Source organism: Pollachius pollachius, assembly GCF_949987615.1.
Source record: "Pollachius pollachius genome assembly, chromosome: 13".
Lineage (NCBI taxonomy): Eukaryota > Metazoa > Chordata > Actinopteri > Gadiformes > Gadidae > Pollachius > Pollachius pollachius.
In genome coordinates this window covers 309404-320194 of record NC_136946.1, presented here as the reverse complement: position 1 = coordinate 320194, position 10791 = coordinate 309404, and the positions used below count along the sequence as shown (strand labels likewise).

Sequence of the window (10791 nt, the reverse complement as noted above, 5' to 3'; positions counted from 1 at the left end):
CCCTTCCTCTGCCCACCCACCCGAGAACAACCATACAAAGAAATGATACTTGGAGTATAAAACAGCAAATGATCAATATATAATAAAATATAATACGAATTGTACAGTACACCCCCCCCCTCCCCGTTACCCAACATCCTGTCCCTCAACAGTTGGGTTTCCGCCTGCGAGAGGACCTAAAAGAGGACTACGAGCGTGACCCCTAGGCCGTGACTCCTAGCTGCCCCCCCCCCCCCCCCCCTCTCCCATTACAGGCCTGAGGAGGGAACCAAACCAGATCAAGACCCAACTTCCTGTCAAGACAGGAAGTGTGGCGGCCAAAGGGGCCCCCTGAGCCCGAGGGCCGCTGTGTTGTTCTGAGGTGGGGTTAGGGCCCCTCCCTCCTCTCCCAAACCCTTTGGATATACTTATATATATTTATAAAAGGGGAGAGCAAAGTTCTCCAGTGGGGTAACAAAGAAACACGCTTGACAACAGACTATAACCATTGAAGTGAGTAACAAGGAACATACAGGGGCAGGTCCTACAAGGTAGTACTACTACAATACTACTAGTAGTGCAGTGATACTACTACACTACTACTAGTAGTACGGGACTCCTGCTCACTGGCAGGGCCCTGGGGCGGAGCTACATATAGTCACATGGTCTCCGTAGTAGCCCCGCCCCCGGGGGAGTGACGGGTCGACGGGCCTCTGCCGTGTCTCCACACCGCCGTGGTCCCGCCCCCCGGTCTCCGCGGTGCGCTGGTATCCGGGGGGGGGGGGGGGGGGGGGGGGGGGCGTCTCCGGGTGGGCGGGGCCAGAGGAGGTCCGGTGTAGAAAAGGTCTTTACTGGCTGTACTCTGTCAGCACCGTGGAGCGCTCCGCCGCCCCCCCGCCCTGAGCGGGGGTCGGCATGGCGCCCGGGGACATGTCCCCCGGGGGGGGGGAGTGGACCTGCAGCGGGGGGGGCGTGGCCAGGGGCGGGGCCTCCGGGTCGACGGCGGCCGTCGGGGTGTCGGGGGGGTGTCCGTCCTGGGGGGCCGAGGGGGACTTGGTCCTCAGCAGCCCCCAGTTCCCGCTGCCCCCCCCCGTCAGGCCGCGGCAGGAGAAGCGGTGCCGCCCCAGCAGCTTGCCGTTCCAGAAGCTGTGGCGGCACTTCTGGCAGCGGAAGGCCCCCGCCCGCAGGTGGCGCCCGCGGTGGCGCAGGGCGCGGCCCAGCGTGGACGAGCGCTTCCCGCAGACCTGGCAGCGCAGCCGGGCGGCGCGGCCGGCGCCCCGGGGGGGGTGGCGCGCGGCGCGGTGCAGCAGCAGCGAGGCGCGCCGGGCGTACATGGTGCTGGGGCACACGGGGCAGGGGAACCTCTTCAGGGGCACCTCCATGGAGGACAGGCCCGACACCTTCACCGGACCCCCGCACCACGCCTTCACCTTCATGCTGCCGCCGCCCTTGATCCGCAGCTGGGCCAGCAGCTTCTTGCGGTTCAGCTGCGCCTGCATCTTGCCGCGCTTCCTGCGGATCATCAGCAGCTTGCGGCGCGTGGCCCGGCTGAGCGGGATGCCCACCAGCTTGCCGTCACGCATGATGCTGTGGATCACCACCTTCCTCTTCTTCTTCTGGTGCTTCCTGGTCTGGCCCTGCCTCCGAGGGGGGGCTTTGGACCGGTACTGAAAAGGGTGCTGCTGCTGCTGCTGCTGCTGGTGCTGCTGCTGGCCGGCCCCCTGCTGCCCCCCGTGGGAGGAGCCCCCCCCGGGGTACCCCGCGGCCCCGCCCTGCTCGTAGTACCCGGGGGAGTAGCCCCCGCCCGGGGGGGGCGGGCCGGGGCGCTGCCCGCCGCGCTCCAGGCCGTGCTGGGACAGCTTGTGGCGCACCAGGCTGTTGGAGTAGGCGAAGGCCTTGCCGCAGGCGTCGCAGCGGTACGACTTGTCGGCGCCCGCCCCGGCGCCGTGCGCCGTCTGCTGGTGCGCCGTGAGGTGGAAGTGGTGGCGGAACGACTTCCAGCACACCGTGCAGGTGTACAGCCGCTGGGAAGGCGTGCCGTGCGTGGGGGACTTGTCCCCCTGGGCGTAGGACGGGGCTCCGCCCGAGGACGAGGGCGAGTAGAAGTCTCCGGCGGGGGTCCCGGCGTGGGCCCCCAGGCCGACCCCCAGGCCGCCCTTGACGCGGCGGCCCTGGCTGTCGATCTCGCCCTTGCGGTGCAGCTTGCCGTGCCGCACCAGGCTCTGGGCGTAGGCGAACACCTTGCCGCAGATGTGGCACTTGTAGTTCTTCTGGCCCGAGTGCACAGTGAGGTGCTTGGTGAGGTGGAAGGGCTCGCGGAACGTCTTGCCGCAGACGTCGCAGGCGTGCGGCTTCTCGCCCGTGTGGACGCGCGTGTGCCGCCGCAGCGTCTCCGCGCGGCGGAAGCGCTTGCCGCAGGACTGGCAGGAGTAGGGCCGCTCCGAGCCGTCCCCGGGGGGCCCGGGGCTGCGGCGCCGGCGCACGATGCTGCCCGGGTCCCGCTTGTCGCGGGGCTTGCGGGGCCGCTTGGCCTTGGGCTGGGGGTGGGTGGGGTGGGACAGGGGCATGGTGGAGCCGCCCAGTCCCCCGCCGCCGGACGGACCCCCCATGGGGCCGAAGCCCAGCCCGCCCAGCAGCCCGCCGATGATGTCGCGGCGCTCCTCGCGGCCCTCCGAGCTGATGTCGCAGGAGGCGGCGGCGGCGGCGGCGATGGCGGACATGGCGCTGCTGGTGACCTCGTCCTCCGAGTCGTCCAGCAGCGAGGACAGCGGCAGGTGGTGCTGCTGGTGCTGCTGGTGGTGCTGCTGGTGCTGCTGGCTCTGGGGGTGGGGGTGCAGCGTGGGCGCCAGCGGGGCCTTGCGCAGCGTCTGGCCGCTCATGCCGTTGCCCAGGGAGCCGTCGGAGGAGTACACGGAGGAAGAGTGCGAGCGGCGGTGGTAGTCGTCCACGGCGCCGTAGGGGGCGTGGCCCTGGTAGCGGCTGCGGTTGTAGTCCGGGCTGTACTTGTTGTTGTTGGACATCCCCCCCGACGAGCCGTCTCCCCCGCCTCCTCCCCCCCCCCCCTTCCCGGAGCCCCCGGCGCCGTGGCCCCCGCCCCCCCCGGGACCCCCGGGCCGGTGCTTGGCGCTGCGCGGGGGCTTGCCGCAGGTGCCCGAGGCGGCGTGGTTCAGCAGGGAGGTGCTCTCCCTGAAGCAGCGGCCGCAGGCCGGGCAGCGGAAGGGCTTGTCGTCGTGGATCTTCTCGTGGCGCGTCAGCGACTCGCGGCGGTTGAAGGACTTCTGGCACACGGTGCAGGCGAAGGGCCGGTTCTGCGAGTGCGTGACGCTGTGCTGCAGCAGGTGGCCGCGCTTCTTGAAGCCCTTGCCGCAGTCGCCGCAGCAGAAGACGCGCTCGGGGCTGGGCGAGTCGCGCCCGCCGCCGCCGCCGCCGCCGCGCTTGGCCTGGCTCTCGGGCGTCAGGCCGTGGGAGCGCAGGTGGCGCCGCAGGCTGGACAGGTGGGTGAAGGTCTTACCGCACTCGCCGCAGTGGTACAGCGCCTCGGGTTCCGCCTGGCCAGGGCCCCCGCCGCCCCCGGACGAGCCCTGGCCCTCCTGCGGCTTGGGCTGGTTGCCGTTGGCGACCAGCACGGAGGTGGGGTTGGAGGAGGGGGCGGCGGAGGAGGAGGCGGCGGAGGAGGACGGCTGCTGGGAGGAGGAGGAGGAGGAGTGGTGGGAGGAGTGGTGGGGCTCCCCCCCGCCCACCAGGCTGGAGGAGGAGCCGTGGCCCCCGGAGGAGGAGGAGCTGTTGTGGCAGTTGCCCACGCCCCCCCCGCTGCTGTGGGCGTGGCTAGTGTGGCTGGCGCTCTCCGACTTCCTCTGGGGGAGGTACCCCGCCATGGCCTTCTTCCTGCGGCTGCCCCCGCTGGAGGCGGAGGAGGAGGAGGAGTCCCCCGCCTTGGCCGCCTCCTCCTTGGACAGGGAGAGGTGGAGGGGGAGGGGCAGCGGCAGCCCCGCCTCCTGCTGCATCAGGGAGGCGATCTGATTGGACGAGAGCACGGGGATGCCCTGGAAGTCGAAGCCCCCGAGGGGGGCGGGCTGGGGGGCGGGGTGCAGCGGGTGGTGGGCGTGGCTGTGGGGGTGGGACAGGGAGTGGGGGGGCAGCTGCTGCTGCTGCGGGGGGGCCGAGTGGGAGTGGCCGTGGGAGGAGTGCAGGGCGGGGGGCGGGGCCAGGGCGGGGTTGGGGTCCCCGGCCCCCTGGCCCAGCCCCAGCCCCAGGTGGTTGTGGCCCCCCTGCTGCACCAGGAACTGCTCCAGGCTGCTGTTGCTGGGCACCCCCGACAGGAAGTACTGGTTGGCCGCCAGCATGCAGCTGAACTGCTGGTGGAGGCTGCGGGGGTCCGACTGCCCCACCAGGGGCACCGCCGCGCCCCCGGGGGGGTTGTTGGCGCCCGCGCCCCCCGAGGAGGAGGGGGAGGGGGAGGAGGAGGAGGGGCCGGGCGCGGGCTGGGGGACCGAGAGCCCCGGGTGCAGCGGCGGCGGCGGCGGCGCCGAGCTGCCCACGCCGCCGCCGCCGCCGCCGCCGCCGAAGTCGAAGCGCCCCATCCCCGGGTGGAGCTGCTCCTGGGCCAGCGCCGCCTCGGCCGGGTGGAAGGGCCGCAGGAACTGGGGGTACCCCGAGGAGGAGGCGCCGCCCCCGCTCATCTTGCTGGACTTGCGGGAGCTGTGCGAGGAGGAGGAGGAGGAGGAGGAGGACTGGCTCTGGTGAGAGATGGGGGGCGGAGGGGCGCTCATCTTGGCGAAGATGGAGGAGGAGTCGGCGAAGGCGTTGCCCCGGGACCCCTGCAGGGACCCCTGCAGCGAGCCCAGCCCCAGGCCCGACACCGACAGCAGCCCCCCGGAGGAGTCGGCGGCCCCCTGGTGCTGGGGCTGCAGCTGCTGCTGGTGCTGCAGCTGCTGCTGGTGGTGGCTCAGCTGGCGCTCCAGCCCCAGGCCCTTGAACTGGTGCGCCTGGTGCCCGCTCAGCATCTCCAGGATGTCCATGGGGTACTTGCTGAACTGGAACATGTCCCGCGGCGGCGAGGGGAGGGAGCCCGGGCTGATACTAGCCCCTCTTCTGACTCGGGGGGGCTGGGAGGAGGTGCGGGGGGCGTAGGGTGCACCCTCCGGTACGGGGGGGGCCGTGTCTCTGGGGCCGCTGAGGTTAGTGTTGGACAGAGTGGGGGGGGGGGGGGGCGGGCTGGATGTCAGGGTGTAGTGTTGAAGAGGCGTCTCAGGGCACACCGCGATGACCAGCGGCTCCTCCTCTTCTGAGAGTGGACCAATCACAGGGCCTGAGGAAACAACCAGACCGGGGTCAATAAAACACCACCTGAGGGTACAAGGATCCACCCAAACCCATCAACCCCAACGATAACAATGCAACTTATTGATGTACTAGTGTTTGCATGATGACCAACCATGAGCAGCTTAAAGTGTAAGTCCGGCAAAAATATAACCACGGGTATTTTTCTGCATGAAAAAAGATCAAATAAGCCATCCAGACCTTTTTTTCCGTTGCTCAACCAGCATAGAGCTTCTCTGGAGCAAATCTAACAGCCCAAATGGCTAACAGTGCATTGGCTAGGGGCAACGCACAAATGCTTCCAAATCGGCATTTTATAACCACTAATATTGCTCAAAACAGAACCAAACCTCTGCAGTAGCAGGGTGTCTCCAAATAAAACAAAGCACCAACAGCGTAGTTAGCGAGCCTGGAGTTCATTAAAAAGGACTGTTACAAGTCTGTGCCTTTCCAGCAGGTCCAGGTTTACGGAAAGTCCATACATGTCGATTACCGAATGCACCAGAGTTTGGTTCAAGGAGGAAGGTTTTGGAATATATAATTTATAAACTATATCTTGCTGGTGTTGACACAGAATTGCTTTCTGGGACTTTTTCTAACTTTATTGAAACTATTCCAAAATGCCACACAAACAACAAAGTATATGTGTGTTTTTTGTCTTCCTTTTGCATGGCATTCGATAATCGCCTTGTATGGACTTTCCTACGAGAGGAGTTGGTAGGGGGATTGCTGTCTTTCAGAACAGTCTTTTTCAATAAACTTTGGGTCACTAACTGCGTTGTTGGTGCTTTGTTTGATGTGTAGGGACCCTAGTCATGCTACTGCTTTCCAGCGGTATTAGAAGTGGCCAGCAGCCCAGCGGTGGAAAACTCGGATCAATACCTGCTCCTGCCTCCTCGCAGACCAACATCACCACCTGCTAGTTTGATTCCATTTTGCTCAAAGGTAGCAGTTGTTCTGCCTCTACCCAACACGTAGACAAAATATCAACGTTTTATAAACCGTCGTGCTCCACTATGAATGACTAGTTCGGTCTCCATCACTGTGTTCTTCTCCTGAAGACCCCTCCCAGACTGCTGTAGACCCCTCCCAGACTGCTGTACCTTCTGCTCATTCAGCAGAGAATTCTTTCAAAGTGGCGTTCAGGGAACTTGTTTAGCAAGGAGCCAGTGAACCTGTTTCAGCTCGAAATCCAACACTATGAGAACTAAATAGAAAAGGTGTTTTGAGCTGAGCTTTCTAGGAAGGGGGGGGGGGGGATCAGCAGGCACAGATGTTGGTCTCTACTCATGATCTGTACTGACAGACGGTCTGTACTGACTGACGGTCTGTACTGCTGGACTGACGGTCTGAACTGATGGACTGACGGTTTGTACTGATGGACTGACGGTCTGTGAACATGGACTGACGGTCTGTGAACATGGACTGACGGTCTGTACTGATGGACTGACGGTCTGAACTGATGGACTGACGGTCTGTACTGATGGACTGACGGTCTGTACTGATAGACTGACGGTCTGTACTGATAGACTGCCGGTCTGAACTGATGGACTGACGGTCTGAACTGATGGACTGACGGTCTGAACTGATGGACTGACGGTCTGTACTGATGGACTGACGGTCTGTACTGATAGACTGCCGGTCTGAACTGATGGACTGACGGTCTGAACTGATGGACTGACGGTCTGTGAACATGGACTGACGGTCTGTACTGATGGACTGACGGTCTGTGAACATGGACTGACGGTCTGTACTGATGGACTGACGGTCTGTACTGCTGGACTGACGGTCTGTACTGATGGACTGACGGTCTGAACTGATGGACTGACGGTCTGCACTGATGGACTGACGGTCTGTACTGATGGACTGACGGTCTGAACTGATGGACTGACGGTCTGTACTGATGGACTGACGGTCTGAACATGGACTGACGGTCTGTACTGATGGACTGACGGTCTGTGAACATGGACTGACGGTCTGTACTGACGCTCTGTACTGCCGCTCTGTGCTGAACTAAAACAGATGGCCTGTGATAGGTTAAGGAGCTTCAGCCCAGGTGTTGGAGGCAGTGATGCAGAGGAAGAGAGAGTGAGGGAGAGACAGAGGGAGAGAGGGTGATAGTGAGGGAGAGAGAGACAGAGGGAGAGAGAGAGAGAGAGAGAGAGAGAGAGAGGGGGGAGGGAGAGACAGAGGGAGAGAGAGACAGAGGGAGAGTGAGGGAGAGAGAGACAGAGGGAGGGAGAGACAGAGGGAGGGAGGGACAGAGGGAGAGAGAGACAGAGGGAGAGAGAGCTCTCGCTCTCTGCGGGCGAGCGAGCAGCAAGGGGTCCTCCGGGGGGGGGCTCCTCCTCCTCAGCCCAGAGGAGGAGGGGGGGGGGGGGGGGGTTAGAGGACGGCTAAATTTAAACTAAAGCGCGTCGCTCCAGGAATCCTGATTCCATTCCCGGGGTGGAGGAGATCCGGTCTAGGGTCCTGGTCTAGGGTCCTGGTCTAGGGTCCTGGTCTAGGGTCCTGGTCTAGGGTCCTGGTCTAGGGTCTAGGGTCCTGGTCTAGGGTCCTGGTCTAGGGCCCTGGTCTAGGGCCCTGGTCTAGGGTCCTGGTCTAGGGTCCTGGTCTAGGGTCCTGGTCTAGGGTCCTGGTCTAGGGTCCTGGTCTAGGGTCTAGGGTCCTGGTCTAGGGTCCTGGTCCTGGTCTAGGGTCCTGGTCTAGGGTCCTGGTCTAGGGCCCTGGTCTAGGGTCCTGGTCTAGGGTCCTGGTCTAGGGTCCTGGTCCTGGTCTAGGGTCCTGGTCTAGGGTCCTGGTCTAGGGTCCTGGTCTAGGGTCTAGGGTCCTGGTCTAGGGTCCTGGTCTAGGGTCCTAAACCTAACCCTGGTCTAGGGGTGAGTTAGGACAGTTTGTATGCTTTTTATTAGGTTAGGGTTAGGGCTAACCTAATAACCCTAACCCTGGTCTAGGGTTAGGACTGTTTGTATGCTCGTTATTATCCTCGTTAGAGCCGTCCTGTGGAAGTTCTTTGAGAACCGTGTAATTGTGAGCTATTGTCAGAAAGATATCGATGAACAGCATCAACATGTTGAAGGTTTTATTACACCTGACTGGGACGGAACCAGCCCCCCACCACCACGTCAGGTAGAGAAGTAAATCCGTTTACCCTGAACATGATCCACTCGGTCCGCTACGTGATCGGTACCACGTTAACTCCACGCTTCATTCAACCAGAAACACAACCTCTCGTTACAAAACACTGCCCCGTGTGTGTGTGTGTGTGTGTGTGTGTGTGTGTGTGTGTGTGTGTGTGTGTGTGTGTGTGTGTGTTATAGCGGCCAAATGGCGCCATATTTTGACAAGTTTGGCATCTTACCGGAGGACTGAGCACCGAGCAGACCTCCTGCAGACCGACCGGGGAGACGGGGAACCGGACCGTTCACTCTCTCGTCTCCCTCGACAACCAGCTCCGGGGGTCTGCAGCCTGGAACACAACACGACGGGGTAACCGGGGCCGTTCAGCGGTGTAAGTCGGGCAGAGACCCAGCTCTACCGACCACGCAACTTCGATACAAACGTGATTAAAAGCACAAAGAGCCGTGCGGAAGACCCCCCCCCAGCGGGATAGATGTGGTGATTCGGGCTCGAAGTGGAGGGTTCGGGCTGAACGGTGCACGGAGCCGTGCGCGGAACAACACGCACTAGCGTGCGGGGCATAAAGGATGCGTTCCAGCCGTATAGCCTAGCCACCGCGGCTAACAGGCTAGGCTAGCATGCTAGGTAGCCGACGGCGGCTAGTGCTAACGGAGCTCGCGTTCGCTTCGAAATGTTCCCCTGCCTTTGGGCGGCGGAGTTTACCTGGTCACACGGCGGGGCTCGACGACGGGCGGTGGGAGGATGCGGCAGCGGAGGCCGGGCCGGGGCGCCGTGAGGTCTGGGGGCTCGCAGCGTGTCAGCGGGGCCTGCTCTCCACACCCATTGAGGCCTCCGACTCCATCGACCCAGGAGGGCTGCGTTCCACTCGCTCGCTAAAACTAGTGTTTCCGCCCACTGGGCCCCGATCGGTCCATGGTTCGAGTCCCGGCTCCGTGTGCTCGAATCGCGTAATCTCCGTTTCCGCCGAACCGCGTGTTTTCCGTCGGTCCGTGGGTTTTTTTTTCTCGTCTTTCTCCAGCGGCGGAGTGTTCTCCGCCCCGTGTCAGTGTGTGAGGCGCCCCGTCTGGACGGCCGCTGCCGCCGCCGTTAAAATGGGAGTTTCCTGTCTGCCTAATGGTTCCGGGTCCAGAGACCCCCACAGGTACCGCTGTAGGACCCCGATCCCCCGTCCACGCCGTGCTTTATTTCACATTTCTGGCGTTCCTAGCGTTGAATTTGTCCTCCGTGGTGAAAATCGAAGGAATAAATGTACGCGCACACGCATGAGCGCGCATGTGCGTGTTTTTATTTATTTATTTTGCTCCAGCAGCGCGAGAGAGAAATCATTACAGTGCAGTCTGTTGCTCTTTGTCGTTAAACCTTTGTGTGTGTGTGTGTGTGTGTGTGTGTGTGTGTGTGTGTTCATCTTCACAGCTAGTGTGTGAAATGTTAATTAGTCAATTAAAGATATCATTACGGCGCATGCTTCATAACATTACAATGTGTGAGCTTGCGCCCCTGTGCGTAGCATTGCACGTGTGCAGAATAATAATTTGCATTCCAATTACAGATACCATTAAAACAAAATGTTATTGACCGAACGACACAGAGTGTGTGTGTGCGCGCGCGCGTGTGTGCGTGTGTGTGTGTGTGTGTGTGTGTGTGTGTGTGTGTGTGTGTGTGTGTGTGTGTGTGTGCAAACACGTCTGAAACAATTCCCCTCACGTCACGCACGATGAATACTGCGTCATATATCTTTGAATATTGCACACACACACACAGACAAACAAACCAACACCTCCGGTAGTTTGTGTTTGTGTGTGGTCTCTTTCGGAGAACACACATGGTGTTAAATAAAGTGTGATATCTGTGTTTGGCACTGAATCCCCCCCCCCCCCCCCCCCCCTCCACACACACAGTTTGAACCAAATCCTAACATGAGGCCGCGATGTAATAGTACTATCACACTTAAGACTGGAAACAAGACACATTGACCCAATAATAATATACTAATAACAATACCATTATTAACAATAATGACATAACAACAATACACATATTAATAATAATTCCACAATACTACCATTATTAATGATAATAATAGTTCAATATTAATAAGAATAGGCCTAATATATATTTAGAGCGTTTTTGGATCATATTTCTGTAGCTCTGTTTCTTGTTTTCCGATAATGTTGCAAATCAATGGTGACAAATACGGTTTTGGGATTTTTTTTTATTATAATAACAGGATGGCTCTACAAATGTGAGAAGTGATGACCAATAAGAAAAGGGTGTAGGACAGGTTTGGAAACCAACATTAAGGGACGCATTAAATAAAGAGCCGCCCACACAGTTAGCATGATAGCAAACAGC

The 10791-nt window shown here is 60.7% G+C and overlaps 1 protein-coding gene and 1 long non-coding RNA gene across 2 annotated transcripts; both read right to left on the bottom strand.

The window, feature by feature from the left end:
* Window positions 1-232: 232 nt before the first annotated feature.
* On the bottom strand, window positions 233-5150 carry LOC307084797 (uncharacterized protein). The gene has a single exon (XM_079749300.1). The coding sequence runs from the start codon at window positions 5019-5021 to the stop codon at window positions 828-830; it is 4194 nt and encodes a 1397-aa protein (XP_079605426.1). The 5' UTR covers window positions 5022-5150; the 3' UTR covers window positions 233-827.
* Window positions 5151-9667, bottom strand: LOC307084666. The gene is made up of 3 exons (XR_013812326.1): window positions 9142-9667; window positions 8660-8767; window positions 5151-5287 (listed from the first exon to the last, which is right to left on the bottom strand). It is a non-coding gene; the product is annotated as an uncharacterized lncRNA (long non-coding RNA).
* Between the last annotated feature and the right edge of the window lie 1124 nt (window positions 9668-10791).

Bases quoted from the DNA above. Each gene is read 5' to 3' on its own strand.
- LOC307084797 (XM_079749300.1), bottom strand. From the start codon at position 5,021: ATGTTCCAGTTCAGCAAGTACCCCATGGACATCCTGGAGATGCTGAGC.